This window comes from Laccaria bicolor, genomic scaffold, assembly GCF_000143565.1.
Source record: "Laccaria bicolor S238N-H82 LACBIscaffold_1 genomic scaffold, whole genome shotgun sequence".
NCBI classification, from domain to species: Eukaryota; Fungi; Basidiomycota; class Agaricomycetes; order Agaricales; family Hydnangiaceae; genus Laccaria; species Laccaria bicolor.
In genome coordinates this window covers 1,398,910-1,417,268 of record NW_001889872.1, presented here as the reverse complement: position 1 = coordinate 1,417,268, position 18,359 = coordinate 1,398,910, and the positions used below count along the sequence as shown (strand labels likewise).

Below are 18,359 nucleotides of genomic sequence, written 5' to 3'. Positions count from 1 at the left end.
TTTTGCCGCACAAAAAAATTTGGCCCTGACTTGGGCTAGATACGCAGTTCGGACAACTTTTCGAAATTTTGGTCTAGGCTAGATAAAATCCGGACAGACTTCGCCAAAATTGGTACGGACAAGAATCTGGAAATCGGCAATTTCAGTATCTATCATTTAGCAGGATTTTCGGGGGTCCTTTGCTTTCATCCTCTTTCATCTTGCTTTTATCCTTTGTCCAGCGCTTATCTTTTGTTCTCAGCAACATGAACCCTGAGCTTGGCGATCGGTTAGCAGACCTGGCGGCCAGATCCTCGGAAACGAGATCTGTACTTGACCCTTTCCACCTGATGCCTCAAAGTCCACTCACCGACCTCACCAACTTGCCACCACATCTCTCGGCCCCCAACGACGACCCAGACCCTCGCCCTCAGACCGATACCCACCCCATGCCACGAGCGTCAAATACCCCTACTCCAGCCCCGCCAAACGACTCTCCAGGAGCATCTCAGCCCTCGTCTGACGTTACAGGGCGTCCACTCAATGTCACCGACGCTCTGAGCTATCTCGACGCCGTGAAGATGCAATTCCAAGACAAGCCAGAAGTGTACAACCAGTTTCTAGACATAATGAAGGACTTTAAGAGTCAAGTGTGAGTCTTAATCTGTCCGCGCTTGCCCCCATTGTTGAACGCATCCCCTACAGAATCGACACTCCTGGAGTAATCCAACGCGTTTCTATGCTATTCAACGGGAATCCCTATCTAATTCAAGGCTTCAACACATTCCTACCCCTAGGATACCGCATAGATATCTCAGTAGACCCTCTTGACCCCAACGCAATCACAGTCACTACACCGCTTGGCACGACCATTCAAAACACCAATTCCACCTCACCAATTCCAAGAACAGGTCTTGGAATACCGCCCCCCGCCGTTGCAAATCCAATGCTTTTCCTAGCATCTACCCCCACTCCCCACACAATCCTCGGGGGCATGACCCCACGGTCTCTGACGCCACAAGTCTTCCAGCTTGCACATGGCCAACCTCAGTTTGACCCGACATTCTCCCCCGGGTTCCAAAACCCAACTGCTGCAGCAGCGTCGGTGTTGGGCAATCTAAATAATAAAAACCCGACAGTGGAGAAGCAGCCTCCTGGCGAGTTCAATCACGCTATACAATACCTCAACAAAATCAAGGCCCGCTATTCAGAGGATCCTAATACTTACAAACAATTCTTGGACATTCTCCAAACGTATCAAAAGGAGCAGAAACATCTTCAAGATGTAAGTTGTTATTATCTTATCTACTGATGTGATTGAATGAAGCTTTCCTGTCGTAGTCGCAAGTGTATGTTCAAGTTCAAACATTGTTCAAGAATGATCAGGATTTGTTGGCGGAATTCAAGGATTTTCTTCCAGAGGCGGTTGGTGGTGGTGGTGGACCATCTGTGCCTTCGGTTGTGCCACAGGTTCCTGCTGCAGGTCCAGCTTCTTGGCCTCAACCTGAAGCGTCCAGTTCGAGTCCCGTAGCTGTACCCGCAAAGAAATCCACCCAAGCCTCCAAGCGTAAGAAGCGAGTCGTCGAGAAAGAGCCTACCCCTGCCCCTCCCACAAAAGTCGTTCCATCTAGAGTACGTCTTTGCCATATCGCTTTACTTTATTAACTAAAATGATCTATTTGATTTAGCAAACCAAGAAAACCAAGCTTCAACATAACCCGGACACCGGATCACCCGCATTTTCACCCTATGTTGCGCCGCATTCTCCTCCTCAATATCCACACGCTACATCAGCTTTACAATCCCATCACATACAGTCGCAACCTTCTTTGCATCTCCCAGGTCATTCAGGGAACGCATCTGCGGATAAACTCTTGTTCTTCGACCGTGCGAAGAAATCCCTCGAGAATCGGGAGGTGTATGAAGAGTTTCTCAAACTTCTTGGCTTGTTCTCAAAGGATATTTTTGATGTGAACACGCTCATTGAGCGAACACGAGTATTTCTAGGAGACGGGGAGCTCATGTCGGAATTCAAGGATCTGGTGGGCTGGGATGATCGACAGGAGAGCGTCGAAAATGGCCCTCCGGGCAGCATCAGAACAGGCCCCCCTGTAGCCCTAGCTGCTTTGCCGGCGGACGATGGAGAAGGGCCTAGCTATCGAAGGCTTCTTGACAGTGTACGTTCCCTCCTACGTTTTACCATATCTTTTACTGAGAGATTTACAGGAGGTCAGGCTTGCATGCTCAGGCCGCGACGAGCTTTGCCGTTCGGTTCTGAATGACGTATGGGTTTCTCATCCTACCTGGGCCTCAGAAGAGGCTCAGTTCGTTGCTCACAAGAAGAACTCTTTTGAGGAAGCCCTTCATAAAAGCGAGGAGGAGCGCCATGAGTACCATGTTCAGATCGAAGCTTTGACGAGAACAATAGCTGTATTGGAGCCCCTCAGCGCCAGGATCGAGGATATGACGAACGAGGAGCGGTCATTATTCAAGCTTAAATCTGATTTCGGTGGCGCAGGCAAATCGATTTATCATCGGATGATCAAGAGGGTTTATGGAAAGGACAGCGGACTGGAGATAATCCAAGCCCTCCAGGATTGCCCAAGTGTCGCCGTCCCTGTTGTACTCGCTCGGCTCAAGCAAAAAGACGAAGAATGGAGGCGTGCCCAACGTGAATGGAGCCGAACCTGGAGAGAGGTTGATTCCAAGAATTTTTACAAGTCGTTGGACCACCAGGGAATTAGCTTCAAGCAGAATGACAAGAAGAATATCACAGCCAAATACTTCGTGGGGGACATTGAGGCCATTAAAAGTGAACAGCTAAGTAAGGAGAAATTCGATTTTGGATCGGTTGAACACCAGCTGGAATACACGTTCTACGAGACCTCAGTCCTACTCGATTCCCTCAAGATGGTCTACTCTTTTCTTGACCGTTCTCAAGCTCAATACAGTGCACCGGAACGTCGAAGCGTTGAGAAATTCCTGCGGGCGTTCATTCCTCGACTCTGCAATTATCCAGAGGCGGAATTTAACGCAGCGTGCGGCCCTCTAGAAGGCCCTCACGAAGATGAAGCGATGCATGATATCAATGGGCATGCGGATGGCCAGAGGAGTGGTCGTCGGTCAATAGGGAGTCCACACTCTGCTCAATCCGGCGGCGTGCCCGCGAATGATCTCAGAAAGAAGCTCCTCAGGACAGCTCAAGAGAAAGCGGCGGGGAGAGACGCTCACGCTTCTTCAGGTGATTCACGGCCCATGTCCCCTTCACTTGAACATCTCCACGCCTCACATTCTTACGATGACTCTCGGGCGATTCCTGACATATGGATCAAGGATGCCGGTATGAGGTCAGAGTTGTCGCCATCATCAGACGTGGATCACCCTCTGTTTGTCAACACAACGTTCTATACTTTGTTGAGGCTGCTTCAGGTGAGCCTATTTTTGTTAACGCCGTGAACAACATCTCATTGTCGCATTATCTCAATTTAGCTGCTCTATTCTCGTCTTTTGATGTGCAAAGAGATTGGTTCCCAGCTAGCTTTACAACAGCACGCCCCCTTACTCGCCAATGTGGTTGCAGTGGACTTGGGGCTGGATGATCCAAATGGACCATCAGCGGTGCTGGCTCAGACGATGGAAGTCCTTGGTCGCGATTCAAGCGAGGGAGCCAATGTGGTTTACATGTACCTCTTGAGTGCGTGTGAAAAGTTGTTTGACAACGAGCTAGATCAAGCAACATTTGAGGAGCACATGCGGTGGTTTTTCGGCACGAAGGTGTGTTTTCCGGCTGCCACATTTTTTAATAGTAAGCTCATGATAATAATAGGCCTATCACCTATTTACGTTAGACAAGTTAATTACGGCACTCATCAAACAGGTATGTTTTTTTTGGTTCTCAAGCTGCAGTCCGATGCTCAAAGGCTTGACTTTTTGCGCGTTGTGTTGTCCCTATCTTTGCCGCTGTTCCCAATGAAAGGTTCAGACAATCATATCCGATAACAAATGTCAAGAGTTGTGGACCCTCCTGCAAGCAGCGCAAAACTCCGATCGTCTCTCGCAGCAAGATATTATTAGGTATCGTCGGGAGGCCGAACGACACGTTGGTCAGGATGATCATTTATATCGGTTACAATGGGTTCGTCTATTTTTGGGATATGGAAAAAAAAAAACTGATGATTCGTTTTCGAATTACAGGTCCGAGAATCCAAGTGCATACATGTTTCCCTCGTAGGAGCCGATGATCCTAGCATTCCAACGGACGGCCTTGCGATCAGTCGCTGGCAAGGGTACCTCAACACCTTTGTCATGACGTATCCGACGGAGTGGTTGCCTGCAGCTCATACAAAGGAAAAGCGATCGCCTGTGATGTTGAAACGGTAGGCCCCTGGAAGTGTTCCCGTGACGTGGCATGCGATGATGAGTATATTTATAGATGTGTGAGAGCGAATTCAGACAGCATCGCCTCGACGACAAAAATAGAAGGATACATGAAGATTCGAGTGAGGCTGCCCACTTACAAGATGGTGTATGAGAGTGGTAGCGAAGATTTTTTGTGGCGAAAGAGGGGTGCGGAAGAGTGGCGAGTATTGGAGGAGCGGGATAGGGCACGTAAAGAAGAAAGGGGGAAATGTTGTTGGCTCCAGTGTGCCTGACAATGTAAATAAAGCTTGTAAAATTTGAAGGGCAGAAATAGATTGGATATGCTTATGTCAGCATGAGTTGGTGTGATGGCGCCCGCCCTTCCTTGTCTCCCAGCATACAACCCCCCCAACCTCCTCCTCGTCGTTGTCGTCCAGTCGTCCGCCGTCGCCTACTCATCATCCGCTCTCCTTGACGGTTGTGTAGGTCAGCTGAACATCTCCTATCCTACCGACCGGAACCCCCCACATTAGCCCCGTTCAAGACTTGCTTGGCACTCACCGATTCAACGATCCCATAATGGCCAAGCCAATGGCCAGTACACATTATTGTAGGACGCGCCCTCCCATATCCCCGTCTAATCGTCCTCGAAGTCGTCCCCATCGCACACCCAAGTCCTTCTTCGCTCCATCATCTGGTCTATTGTCGATTTTGGCCACCATTGCGTCCTCTTCAGGCGTTGATGGCAGCCCAGCACCTCCCACATTTTTATGTCCTTCCATCGACGTCGATGACCATGATATTCTCAAATCCAAGCCATCACGCCGACAGACCGCACCACAAGACCCCACCCCCGTACCTAGTACATCAACATCACGGCCTTCTACGCGTATCCCAGACAAGTTCGTGCCGGGTGATGACGGCGTTTGGCGTAGGGCAGCCTATACGCTATACGGTTCCAGCGTGTGTCCAGTAAGTATTATCTTCTTGTCTCGTGCTCAAGTCTCACATGCGCTTTAGGATTGTCCGGAACCTACTGCCCCCATCATTGACGAGCAGATACAGGTCCCTGCGCAGAACGCATCAGCTACATCGACCTCCAGCTACGACATTCGTGACTCGCTGCCACCAGGCTGGAAGCCTGTAGCAAAACCGTACCAAAGTCGTACCACTTTAATCCTGGCATTATCGCTGGTACTGGCATTCTTTATCTGTTTCTTCATAATCGGCTGTCTGTTTTGGCGGAAGCACATACGACGGAAACGTAAGGAGGATAGTGATCTGGAAATGAAGTTGAAAACACGACGGCAAGCCTCCGCCCAGCTAAACGCGAGCAGGGAGTCGATGATTGAAAAGGAGAATGAAATGAAAACCAAACAAAAAATATGGGCGCGAGCGACGGCGCGGTGGAGAGCAAACGCCAGATATTCTGCTCGCCTGAGAAAGGGCAAGCGCACAACTAGACTATCACACAGTCAAACCCTCAACAAGTCACGTAATGGACTCACGTCTGCGCCTTCCTCTCCTGCTCTATCAAGAACATCGTCACGAAGGTCATCCACAACGTCGTGTGACAGGCGCTCCTTACCCAGCGTTTTCATGCCCTCGACCACTCCACTAACCGACCCCCCAAATATTACTGTTAATACCACCACATCGCCTCCAGCATATCACCAACGCATTTCCCTTCCCTCGAATGTGGAAGGATTATCGCACACCGATCTTTTAACTGTGGATCGCCTACTTGCAAATGGCACGCGACGCCCGTCTCATTCCAGCATTTACGGTGCATCATCAGCGGACGAGTTTGAGCATGACCCACCTCCTATCCATGATGCCCATGTTGCCACCGATGATAAAGCTCTTCTCGCTCATCTTGCGGGTTTGGCGAGCGAACCCGTCTCGGAATCTTCTGGTGTAGAGGTCTCTGCACCTATCTGGGATGATGAGCAGATAGAGGCTGACTTGATCTCATCAATTGATCAAGCCCCAGAGGCCAGTACATGCCCTGCTGCTCTATCGTTCCCTCCACTTCCCTCCAAAGGAAAAATGGCATTGCCAGATTTCCACAAATACCCCCTCACTTTCGAAGAGATGGTAGAGTTGGGAGAGGATCCCGGGCCTTCCGCTCCGCCTTTTGAAGAAGGCTCCAGCATAGATCTACAAGATGATCCTCCATTAATGCCCTCTGCGCCTCCACTGCTTGATGAAGAGGATTTTCATCCCAGTGCGCCGGGGCATGAGTTAGCTTCATCATGTGAAGCTAATGAGGATGTCTGTGCTGAGCTCAGCGATGGAAAAAATAGTTCTGCTGAGGTATCTACCTCCCTACCCTCTCATGAGGGACTTGTCAGCAGCGACGGCATCTTACCACATTATCGACCTTGAGGACCTATAGGGCATTATCTGAGGGTTTATATACTGTCATCTTGTAATTGAAATATTTGGCATATCATACTAAGAACGGAGACGTTTTGACTTCTTGAAAGCGTTGCCCTTCTTCACAAATATCATGTCACGTGACTAGGTGATTTTCACTTTGAATTTCCATCTCCAACGCTCCATTACAATGGGGAAGTCGCAAAAGAAACGATCTATGCGAAGGCACAATCCGGTGAGGGTGCCGGATTCACATCTCCCTAAAGGACTTGCTTCGGCTTCCGAAACTTCTTCGAAGACACAAGAGATCCTCCCAATAATTCAAAAGGTCAGCGACACTGATCTGTTTATTTTGTGATCTAACCATCCATTCCTATTCATTGTCTAGATGGAAAGTCCAGACTCTGGAGATCGAAAATGGGCATGCGTGGCCGTGTCCAATCTCATCCAAAATGATCCATCCACTCGCCGACTGCTTCAGGGAAAGAATATTATCGGAGCCTTGATAACGCGCTTGACGGATAGTGAAGAGGAGGTCGTCGTTGAAGCCGTCGGTGCTCTGAGGTTCGTCGGCCATCTGCTAGTCGATTTTTACCTAACTTGTGGTCCTCGGCCAGGAATCTATGCATCGACGGAGGATATGACATTTGTGCCGAAATGTACAATAAAAACATCCTAGCCCCGCTAAGGACTTTCGTTCCCAAGGTGTTGTCCATAATCTTAGGTTTTGGTTGTCAAACTCACTCTTCCTTGTAGATCTCTGGTGTGCTATCACAATACTTGACATCATCCAAAACATCTCCAGAATCTTCGAAAAAGATAGTATACGAATTTGCAGACAATGTTATTACAACGCTATGGTGTCTGTCGTGAGTTCGTGGTTATGGACGTTATTTTCCACCCTCATAACATCTATAGAGAGACTTCAAATAAGGCATTGAATGCCATCAACGAAATGCGCCTCGTACCCTTCTTGATGTCCTTCCTTGCCGCCAGGGATGCTCTTCCACTAGCTCCCGTGACGTCTGCTGGTAGGTATTACTTGATCTTTTGGTGGCAAATTTTTACTGAGCTCTTGCTTCTAGCCCAGTGTTTATACGTTCTCACGGATGATAATTACCCAGCTATTTCCGATGTACAAACGGATGCAGGTTACATTGCTTGTCTACTCTCGATTGCACGCAGAGAAAATGGTGGACTTGACCAAGTTGATCCTCGGACGGTCACGTTAAGCGTGCTTGCGGCTGGTAAACCTCAAAAAGTTAACAATGCAAGCGTCATTGATGATTTTTCATATAAAAATAGGAATTTTACGCAATGTATCTCCGATACCCCCTCCATCAGCAGCTTCGTTTGTTGATATCGATAAAGATGTCGTTTTGCCCCTACTGCAACCCATTATATCCTCTATATCCTTGCCCGACATCTCAACCACCGTCCAGGAGCTCGTACATCGTTTTGTGAGTATTCGTTTGACTGACAGCTTCTTGTTGTTGATTCGGCCTTGCCAGTCATCTGAGCCTCAGCTAGAAAAATTGTCACTGAAAAACTCACCAAAGTCGGATCACAAATCAGAGATCGAAACACAACTTGAGACGCTCGAAGCTCGGTTGCGTGCTGTGCAACTCGCTCTAGAGATTCTGACGGGTGCCTCCGCGGTACTTCCCGACCCTGAACCCAATTCTTCTACTGCTGAAGAAGAGAATGATGAAGGTGCAGACTTTGCGCCTGCCTCTTTGAATGGTCTTGACGGGTTTTATTTTGCTGATGACGTAGACGAAGACACAGCGGACATCAACATGGAAGTCGGGTCACAAACCCCTCCACTACCTCCCTCAAATACATCTTTTCTTCCCGCACTAGTGCTCCCTCTACTCTCCCTAGTTCAACCAACGTCCCTTTCTTTCCCTCCTCTGGCTGCACCGTCATCGCATCCCCCAACCACTTCCGCTTTAAGCGCAGTTCACGTCAGCGCTCTTGAATGTCTGAATAACATCTTCCTCTCTCTCGCCAATTCCCCGATATCAAATATATCTAAAGATGTGGAAAGTGGAGCGGCTGTGTGGAATAGTCTTTGGACTGCTCTCAGTCTCGTCGGTACACAGACAGGACTTGGCCAAGAGCGAAGACAGCAAATGTGGGAAGTCGCTGTCGGTGTGCTATGGGGCGTCGGTAATGTTTGGAAAGGACTTTTGGTACGCCTCCTCCGAGAACGAGATACTTTCATTGATATGCCTGGCTTCAGGAACCCAACGATGAACAGATCAAGTTGTTGATGCAGCTCTCAGACTCTACATCTGACCCTACACTCAAGGTCAAGTGCATTGGAACTCTTGAATGCTTAGCCCAATACCCCACTTCAATCCCCCACAATCAAGTATGTTTGAGTTACTTCCCGCCTATCACTGCTAAGATTTTTGGCCTCTAGGTCATCGCAAATTATCTGCTCTCCGCACTCCCGGAAAATGATACGCCATCCCCTATGGGCACAGAGCCGCTTATCCAGGCCGTCTCAGCCCTCATTGATATCTACTCTGACGAAAACACACCGTATGACGTTAACTTCCGTCAAGGAAACTTTTTGAATAGGCTCGCCACAAGCGTAGATGGCCTAAAAAAGGCTGTGAAGGGGATAGATCGACGAAAGGATGGTGGTAAAGAACTCAGACGACGAGGAGATGATGTGAAGGAAAATCTTATTGCGTTCATACAGTATAGAAGGGATCTGGGGTTGTAGAGCTCATATACATATGACATTTTCGCTGTGAGGTTCTCTCGGCCGACGCCTATCTCCGCTTTCTGGTTCTTGCTTAACCAAGTAGGCTTTGGAACAGTGGGCGCGATACCCACGTTGTTTGGCTAATGTCATTTTGCAAACTGGTCCAGAACGACAGCTGATTCGTCTTTTCATCTGAACTAAAAACATAACTCGAAGTCGCTATGCCCACGGATTCGAAGAATATTGTTTTCACTCCAGAGGCGTTGCCCCCTCTGCCTTCCTTCTGTGAATGTCGCATGAGAGTCGTGCTCCAAATATATACTGATTTTGTATCCCAGCACAAGCGGTGATTTCTGGAGATCGCGTTTACGCCTCTGGAAATATTGGATGTACCAGGGAATGGAAACTTGTTGAAGGTGGTGTAAGAGGACAGACAGTGAGTTACATGCCCGCAAAATGCGCACATGGGTTGATCTCACTCCTTCGATGAAGCGAGCAGCCCTTGAAAATCTGTCTGTGGTTCTCAAAGCTGCAGGATCAGGTCTAGAACACGTCATCAAGGTCAACATATATCTGACAGATCTGGTCAACGATTTCCAGCCCATGAACGAAGTGTATGCCGAGGTGCATAGTGATCGCTATCCGTTGTGGATGTTGATTTGATTTAGGCATGCTACAGTTTTTCGATAAGAACCTAATGCCCGCTCGAACTTGTGTTGGAGTAGCGTGTCTACCTTTGGGGGCTGCTGTTGAAATCGAGTGCGTTGCGGATGTAGCGAGTAAAAATTAGTATGGTAGATAGTTGGTCACGTGTAGTGGTTTGCGCTTCATGCATGGAGACTCCTTTAACAGTGACTGCGAGGGGGCTCCGAGCTTCTGCTAGGCTGCATCGCTCTCTCATCGCGCTGCGCTCTTCTTTGAGGCAATGGCGAACCAGCAATCGTATCAGTCCTATGCGCAGAATAAGGGGACTCTTGTGCCAGGCCAATCAATTTCGGTCAATAAATACACCGTACAGGTCGAGCGATATCTATCTCAAGGTATTTTGTCTCTTGAGCCTGACTGTGTCCTTTCTTATGCAACTACAGGCGGTTTTGCGCATGTATATTTGGTTCGAACGCCCACTCCTGTGTACAATACTACACACCACGTCCTCAAGCGCATTGCCGTTGCCAACGAGGCCATGCTCAGTGAGGTGAAGAAGGAAGTTGATATCATGGTGAGTTATTGTGATATATGTATTTTCTTTCTTACGGATGTATCTCGTTTGTCAGAGGTTACTGAAAGGTCATCCAAATATCGTGCATCTCATCGACGCAGCCTGGCATAAAATGCCGAATGGCATGTTTGAGGTTTTCATCTTGATGGAATACTGCCCTGGTGAATCTTTTCGGTCTGTCACTTCGATCTCTACTCATTATTATTGAGGGGGTGGGATCATTGATATGATGAACCGTCGACTGAGGGAACGTTTGACCGAAGCGGAAATCCTTCAAATCTTTGTTGACGTCTGCGAAGGTGTTGCATTCATGCACAACTCTCGGCCTCCTCTTCTCCACAGAGACTTGAAGGTTGAAAATATTCTTCACTCTTCGCCAACCTCATACAAACTATGCGACTTCGGATCTGCCACAACGGTAACGCGGCCTCCAACGTCAATGCAAGACATCCGCGCCTTGGAAGCAGACTTGAACAGGCACACAACTCTGCAGTACAGAGCCCCCGAGATGGTTGACGTTTACTCCAAACGACCTGTCGACGAGAAGAGTGACGTTTGGGCGTTAGGGGTGTTACTGTACAAATTGTGCTATTATACGACCCCATTCGAAGAACATGGCCCATTAGCCATTTTGAACGTTCAGTACCGGATTCCGCCTTATCCTGTGTACTCTAACCAGATGAATATGTTGATCGGTACGAAATCTATCCATTCAACCGTACATTTGACTCAATTGCTTTCTCCTCAGCGTCGATACTTCGCGAACATGGTTCCCAAAGACCAACTGTTTTTGAACTTCTTTCTACCGTGCACCAACTCCGGGGTACCAAATCGCGGTATCAATACACGGTAGCCACTTCCCAACCTCTACCGCAGCAGCACATTCCTCCCAAACCCGTGGATAGCGTAATATCCTACAGCACAGGTCCTCGTACAACGGCTACGCCCCCCAGCCTCATCTCAAATTCCGATATGCTACAGAAAAATCAGGGGGTTCAAGCGCGCGAGAGAGTCCTTGAAGCCATCGCTCCAATGCGTAGGGGACGTCCTGCCAACTTGACAGAATCGCGGGACTCTTCCTCAAGACCATCCAGTCCGAAGAAGAGCTCCGCAGTGCCCAAGCCAGGTCTGGATCTCTCTAACCCTTGGATGGCGGACGAGAATAAAGCTTGGCAGACCGTTACAAATGGTAGTAATTTCAACGGGAGAGTCGGAAGCTTGGATAGCGCTTGGAACGTTGGGGGTACACAACAGCAGGCAGCACAAGGACCGAAAGAACCAACTGGCTTTGGCGATGACTTCGCCGAGAAGCTTTGGCGTTCCTCTGATCCCAATATTGTCCTTCCGCCTCCTTCAAAGGTCAGCCCGGTACCTTCACCCTCGTCCGTCAACCAGTTGAGAAGCCAGGCCGCTCCCATTCGTCACGTAGCGCACACCGGAAATGATATAATCCGTCGAGATCGTGAAAAGGACGCATTTGACGGATTAGGTCTCTCGGTAGCCTCTGAAAAACCTGCCCCTACTTTGGGCGAAGCTAGGAAGTTACGCACTGGACTGGCCATTATGAGTACAAACATGGTAACACCTCAAAGTTACAACCGAAACGACGAAAAGCAAAGTACCAACTCCATACGCCCTTCTGCTTCTCCTCGCCCACCTTATCTCACCCCACAACCCCCGCAGCAGCGAACTTCATCACCCGCTCCATCTATCGCCTCAAATTCTAGTTCATCTTGGCGCAACGCTTCATTTCCCTCATCTGGTCCTAATACGCCTACCGCGTCTCGTCCAGATGGTCTTCCAACCGAGAGTCGATTCCCGTCCCTCGAAGAGTTGGACGCGCAGTTTTCACCCAACTCAATGTATCCAGCGGCAGCGCGCAGCGCAGACAGCAGATATGCCACGCATCATTTAGTGGTTCGATCGAATGATAAACCCCCGCAGCTTCCGCCGCGTCCCGCTGAAAAAAAAAGTGTCACTGTAAATACCGAGCAGTTAGGAATTCCGAGGTTACCATATGGGCGAGATGGAGTACGCTCAGAGCAGGTTACAGGCGTTGCTATGCGAGACGCAGAGGGAGGACGGAGGAAAGACAGCGATGTCATTGACCGAAGGCTGAGAGAAAAGGAGCCGGAAATCAAGACAGAAGATTTGCAAGCACCTTCTGAAATGCTGAGACCTGTTCTGCAACGAAAACATCGTAGTTCTGTGTCAATCAAGCAAACATTCGACCCGAATAACCCTGCAGAGTCCTCGAAGGCCACGAAAGTTCCGGCATCGTCGAGCAACGTTACCCATGCATCCCGTCGCATACCTGTTCCTGCATTACCGCGCGATTGGCTCACGGGAGACGATGACGAGCAGCAAAACTATACCGTTCAAACTGCTGAGCAAAAAACTGTTGCTGTCCCAGTGCTGCGCGACTCTCCCAGCAAGCGAGCTTCTTTGATTGAACGAAGCGATTTGAACATCCAGGACCCGGCTGTGGCGCAACATGATACTACATCTGCCCCTGCTGCTCCAGAACCTGTTGCACCTCAAGTATCTCCCACTATTTCACGCTTCACAAAATCATTTCCTCTCATAGACACAAGCTACCCTCAAGAGGTAACGTCTAACCAGAGTCGGAGTCCCGTTGCAACTCCAGCTTTGAAAGAAAAAGAGCCGGAGTCTTCCTCAAGTGCTGACGAGGGACCTGAAGAACCAAGTAGACTAATTTCTGCTGCCGGGAACACAGCTCGTAGCAATCGAACGCGGAGAAAGGGTAGACAGAGTTCTGTCCATGACCTCGTTGATTTATGGGGTGGGGGTGTTAACGCCAGGGAAAAGGCGCAGGTAAAGGTATCGCCCCAAAGCACGCTCCCGAGCGACTATCGTCCCGCAAAGACTCGGCCGTCGACGCTGCTCTCTCCTCCTACACAGCTCCTAACTAACACCAGATCATCTCCATCACCTGAGAGGCTATCACCCTCTCGACCCAATCCCAGCCCCACATCCACCCGACAGCCCTCCATGAAAAATGGGCCAGTCCGTCAACCAACTTCCGGGGACGCGGCCACACCTTCTGGTTCCAAGCGCCCTCAGTCTATGTTTATTTTTCCATCCAAATCTACGGACGGTGCATCATCCCCGGAAGAACCACGGCCGAGGTTAAATGTCCGACGAACTTCTATATCAGATAGGGTGCAGCGTTATGAGGCTATTGGTGGAAGGGCATCGGCTCCACGCCCTCCTTCTCCTGTCTCCCACAAATTACCAAACATCAAAACGACTCAACTCATTGAGAGCCCGCGTTTTGACTCTAGCGAGAATCCTGGACCAGGCGATCCCGTCAAGAATCGTTCAACGTCCAGTCTGCCTCCGCGGCAGTCCTTAGCCATCCCTCGAAGCCCAGTGAAGTCTCGCAACACCCATCTTGTTGAAAAGCCAGAAACAAAGCAAGAACACGAGAAATCTACGCTGCGTCGGCCATCGTTCAAATCAGAATCACTCGCATTGGCTTCTTCCACAGCGCGCAAGGAGGTTTTTTTAGAGGAGAACCGCCAAGGAAGCACGGAACAAGGGCGGTCTCCTTCCCCCGACCGTCCTTATCAAGGAGTGGGGAAGCTCATTGACCAATGGCAGCGAAAGACGGCGGAAGTAAATGCCATACGGCCAACCATCGGGAACAAAGCACCCGCCTCGATCCCGAAACGGGCTGGTACTGTTCATGGAGGAACAGACGGAGCCTAGTATATACCTTTCTTGAGTGCAGTCTACATCTAGGTTGATTATGGATATGGTACAAATCTAACATACATCTGTATGATACCGCAAAGGGACTATCTTGTACTTACTCGCTAGGAGATTCCAAATCAGAGTCACTGCCGACTTGGAAAGACGGCTGATTCTTCCGCTTCTGTCCTAATAACAGCTCCCTCGCCATGTCCTTTCCTTGACCGACCTCCCAGGCAGCTTCCTCGCGTTCATAGATGTTAGCGTGGACTCTTTCTGTGCCGACTGAAATACCAAGTTCCAGCGCGGCAGCATCAGCACGAGCGAGATTGGATTGTGCAGGGTGTATAAAAATATCGTCCGGTTTTGATTTTGACCTGGAATTTTGACGCGTTCTTACGGGCTTTAGAGGATATGGATGTTCTTGGAGAAGAGGTTGGGACATGACGTCGGAGAAGCTGCAACTCGATTTCAGCGGTCCGAAATTGAGAGAAATTGAGAAAAATTTGCCTACTCGCGTGAGCGAAGGGTATTTGGCGTGTTCTGCAGCTCGATGGCAAGTTGTGCGGCTGCTAGTGTGGTAACCTGCCCGGCGTCAGATATAACGTCTCCGATGCGGCTATTGCTCGTGCGCTTACAATCACGAAGATGATACTACAACCCGTCAATTGTTAGTTAGTTCTGGGAAAATTGTATTGGAGCTGGCTTACCCTAGGTGAAATGTCATTGCGGCGAGCATATACATCCTATAACGAACGGTCATGATCCAAGTCAAAGATGGGTATTATTTATCGATGTCTCACAGTCGTAGAAATGTCGCTATCCAGTATATGGCAGTTCTCCAGAGAGCGCTAAGCCACCGGGACCGCTTGAGAATGCCAGGGCCTAGTCTTTTATCGAGAGAAAACGAAAGGAACCTTGAAGTGGTGGTCAAGAAGTAGGGATCGCGGAGGTGGTGGCCCACTCACCGTTCAAGGAGGCAGATTATAGAGACCACCAGCGCTGCGGTTGAAAAACTTGAAAACGAATGTAGAGCGATTGACGAGAATAAAACATGTTGTCCACGGAACGTCCAGTGAAGTTGAAGTGACTGCCAATTGTCCATCGAGTTGAGGAAATGTTATGAGTTGGACATGAACTGGGGGGATGAGGTTTGACCAGCAAAGTTTTGGCGTTGTTGGGTAACGAGAGAGAGAATTATATTCCGGAGCGGTCCCAATGAGGAACAACTGGGGTTCCCGATACAAAACTCTAGCGTCTAGATACAACTGTACTACAGAGCACACCACACTGCTACTGTTGCGATCAGCCGACTGAGCAGCAGAAACCCACCCCGACCAGAGAGGCCACTGGGGCGCAATAACGCGGGATGAAGGTACAGCTCAACCGTCTCAAAGAAAGTGCTGAGCACATCAAAGCGTACTTTGCGAGGATCCGCTCCTCACCCCAGAGAAAAACGTAACGAGTCTGGAGGAGGGGAACTCAAAACTGTAGCTCGACCCAGGATGTGAGTGTGATAATTGACAGTAATTCAGTAATTGACCCGTCTGTTACACAACTTCTTCCGAAGACAGAATCAATCATCACCCCCATGGGGATTGAATCCGTTTTAACATCCCGACCCCCCCCCTGTCGACAAGGAGCTCAAAAGGGTTGACCAACCAAGATTTCTGTGTATTGGATTTTGATCAATGGTATCGACACAGAATCCAGACTGATCATGAACTTGATTATTTACAGTTTCATGGAGAAGCCTCGCCACTTGATTGAACTCCAGCTCCGCTTTCCTTTGCTTTCTCTTCCCGCCATTCGCAGTCCGAACAGTATTCACACGTACTGCACATGAATCATTACAACGGACAATTCTTGAATCTGCTGAACTCACTAGCATCGCCGAACCAGCTCGATTGGCACTCCTCGAGGTTTTCGAAGACCAGACCACCATCGGAAGATATCAGTGATATGGTTGTCCAAAAAAGAGCCATCGTAAGAAACTTTCTTCCTTCCGATAATCTTGAACTGGTCGATTTCGTTCTTTAATTCGTGGAGCTGAACTGACCATGGATTGTAAGTTCATTTTCATCCCAGTTGACAAAGACAGAGCTGACCATTCGATTTTTCTCCAATCCGGCTATCCGAAGTGTCGCTGCGATCGAAAGATCGTTGGATCGCCCATTGGAGCGCGAGGTCACCCGGATCATCTGCCAGTGCACTTGTACCTACGTTCCCTGAGGTGTTCTCCACCTTTGCGACATTGTTATCGTAACCGTCAGATTGTGATACGGCAGGCGTTCTCATCTTGCCCTTTCCTTTTCCAGACTCAGGTTGAAGTCGATAAACGAGTTCTGATGTAGGATCCACGGAAGAGATATTTGAACATGCAACCAAGTTATGCCAGGATGTCGCCAAGTCATCGAGACATACGACTTGAAAATCGTCTGAATGTGAAATGAGTTTTGCTTCCACTAGAAAAGCTGTGGAGAAGTTTTGGGCAGACCTCAACCCCAACTTCTTCCATAATGCAGGGAAATCGTAAGGTGGGTTTAATGTCACAAGATCAGATAGAAGCCGGTGGTATAACATCACTTGCAAGCGTGACGAAAGTGTGTCTTCATCTCTGGGAAGAGATTCATTGAGCCTGGTTTTGGTGTCTATGATACGCAGTGTGTGCAATTGAGCATTGGAAGATGGTAAGTGAGAATGAGTCAATGGTGGCGGAGTGATGGAGGCTGATTCATTCTTGTAGATAGCTGACACATGATTTCCCGGAGTAGCTTTTGTAGTCAGTGGAGGCTTGTAAACTTCATCCTGTTGCGGTTAGTTAATGCCCGACTTGGTCATTATTAACGACGAACCACTATGCCAACAATAACTTTGTCATGAATAACACCAAAAACTGGCATCTCGCGCTATAAGAAAGAAACAGTCGAACTCGGCAAGAAACGGACGATAAAACACCTGTTACCGTAAAACCCTCTTCGATGATAGTTTTCAGGCTCGCAATGATGTTAACCATGCTATCAAAACGGGTTATCGAGCCGAGTCGCAAACAGGATGATACGAACCGAATAGCCCAACGCTCTTCTTCACTGCGAATCTCTACCTTCAACTCCTCCTGACGAATTTCACGTTCCAACTCCTTATGCACGGCCTGGAAATGGATGTTTTAGTCTCAGAAAGCACTTTTGTCATCGATGATGGTCAACTTCACCTTGCCCTGCTTCGTCCTCACATCATTTTTAGCGGCGACAGACTTTGCAACAGATATTTTTTTCCCTTTGGAAGAAACGAAGGATCTTGGTCGTTTTTCAATTGGCCGTGATCGTCTCTGTCGTAGTCCATAGTCGAATTGAACCTCGCACCTTGTTAAGTCAGAGTTTCACGTCACGTACATCATTCATTAATCGGCCTACCAAAAAGGAGAGACCAAGTCGGATACAGACAATATTCCGTTGTGTCTGAACTGTTGAATGGGCGTCTTCTCCTCTTTCTCTTTCTCAAGAGGAGGCTCTTCCAACTCGATTGCGATGCTGGGATCTCCCTGAGCTATCATAGTGTCTAGTTTGGCAAAGTCTTCTTCAGTCAGACTTTCCAAGTTTAGGATGGCTGACGTGTCGATTTGGAAGGAATCTTCCTTTTCCATTTCCCTCGGAGAACTGATGTTGTTTTGAATTGCATCAAGCCGAGCAAAGTCATCCTCGGTGAAGGCTGAGAAATCGAATATGGAAAAGTCATCTGAACTGCAGTCTGACATGGATTAGATGAGTGAGCAGCCGAGGAAGCGAAACCTCGGTCAATATATCACGTGTGAAATAAATGAGCTGACGCGTTGTAGTGACAAATCACGAGGTGTGACTGATCTTACGTCAAATAAATTGAAAAGTGGGATGACTTGATGTTTTTAATCTCGCGATGTTGGGCTGACACGGATGCTCCGTGAATGGCGCTGAGTACTTGGCTCTTTATTCCTACCTCGTTTGCCTTTCTTTT

General features: G+C 48.8%; 7 protein-coding genes across 7 annotated transcripts; 5 read left to right on the top strand and 2 right to left on the bottom strand.

Annotated features, from left to right (window-relative positions):
* Nucleotides 1-245: 245 nt before the first annotated feature.
* On the top strand, nt 246-4,631 carry SNT16201 (histone deacetylase complex, SIN3 component; the record flags this gene model as incomplete). The annotated part of the gene is made up of 10 exons (XM_001874019.1): nt 246-631; nt 685-1,264; nt 1,321-1,611; nt 1,668-2,156; nt 2,206-3,408; nt 3,469-3,753; nt 3,806-3,856; nt 3,956-4,114; nt 4,174-4,355; nt 4,412-4,631. 10 exons carry the CDS (start codon nt 246-248, stop codon nt 4,629-4,631), a joined length of 3,846 nt encoding a protein of 1,281 aa, XP_001874054.1.
* A 286-nt stretch (nt 4,632-4,917) lies between these two features.
* On the top strand, nt 4,918-6,726 carry LACBIDRAFT_301217 (uncharacterized protein; the record flags this gene model as incomplete). Its single annotated transcript, XM_001874018.1, has 2 exons — nt 4,918-5,310; nt 5,359-6,726. 2 exons carry the CDS (start codon nt 4,918-4,920, stop codon nt 6,724-6,726), a joined length of 1,761 nt encoding a protein of 586 aa, XP_001874053.1.
* A 181-nt stretch (nt 6,727-6,907) lies between these two features.
* LACBIDRAFT_301216 (uncharacterized protein) lies at nt 6,908-9,454 on the top strand (the record flags this gene model as incomplete). Its single annotated transcript, XM_001874017.1, has 10 exons — nt 6,908-7,045; nt 7,106-7,281; nt 7,335-7,422; nt 7,474-7,586; nt 7,636-7,748; nt 7,803-7,964; nt 8,023-8,177; nt 8,229-8,912; nt 8,963-9,094; nt 9,146-9,454. The coding sequence occupies 10 exons, from the start codon at nt 6,908-6,910 to the stop codon at nt 9,452-9,454; spliced, it is 2,070 nt and encodes a 689-aa protein (XP_001874052.1).
* Nucleotides 9,455-9,767: 313 nt separating this feature from the next.
* On the top strand, nt 9,768-10,226 carry LACBIDRAFT_228921 (uncharacterized protein; the record flags this gene model as incomplete). Its single annotated transcript, XM_001874016.1, has 3 exons — nt 9,768-9,872; nt 9,929-10,060; nt 10,128-10,226. Coding segments are annotated over 3 exons (336 nt in total), but the record flags the coding sequence as incomplete, so codon positions are not given.
* A 135-nt stretch (nt 10,227-10,361) lies between these two features.
* Nucleotides 10,362-14,387, top strand: LACBIDRAFT_301214 (uncharacterized protein; the record flags this gene model as incomplete). The annotated part of the gene is made up of 5 exons (XM_001874015.1): nt 10,362-10,476; nt 10,525-10,655; nt 10,711-10,816; nt 10,865-11,350; nt 11,404-14,387. The coding sequence occupies 5 exons, from the start codon at nt 10,362-10,364 to the stop codon at nt 14,385-14,387; spliced, it is 3,822 nt and encodes a 1,273-aa protein (XP_001874050.1).
* Nucleotides 14,388-14,404: 17 nt separating this feature from the next.
* CTR-D (copper transporter) lies at nt 14,405-15,541 on the bottom strand. The gene is made up of 6 exons (XM_001873403.1): nt 15,338-15,541; nt 15,173-15,286; nt 15,080-15,115; nt 15,008-15,023; nt 14,884-14,954; nt 14,405-14,827 (listed from the first exon to the last, which is right to left on the bottom strand). The coding sequence occupies exons 1-6, from the start codon at nt 15,472-15,474 to the stop codon at nt 14,488-14,490; spliced, it is 714 nt and encodes a 237-aa protein (XP_001873438.1). The 5' UTR covers nt 15,475-15,541; the 3' UTR covers nt 14,405-14,487.
* Nucleotides 15,542-16,111: 570 nt separating this feature from the next.
* On the bottom strand, nt 16,112-18,123 carry LACBIDRAFT_301212 (uncharacterized protein; the record flags this gene model as incomplete). Its single annotated transcript, XM_001873402.1, has 8 exons — nt 16,112-16,205; nt 16,255-16,423; nt 16,478-17,177; nt 17,225-17,278; nt 17,335-17,386; nt 17,435-17,520; nt 17,581-17,731; nt 17,783-18,123. The coding sequence occupies 8 exons, from the start codon at nt 18,121-18,123 to the stop codon at nt 16,112-16,114; spliced, it is 1,647 nt and encodes a 548-aa protein (XP_001873437.1).
* Between the last annotated feature and the right edge of the window lie 236 nt (nt 18,124-18,359).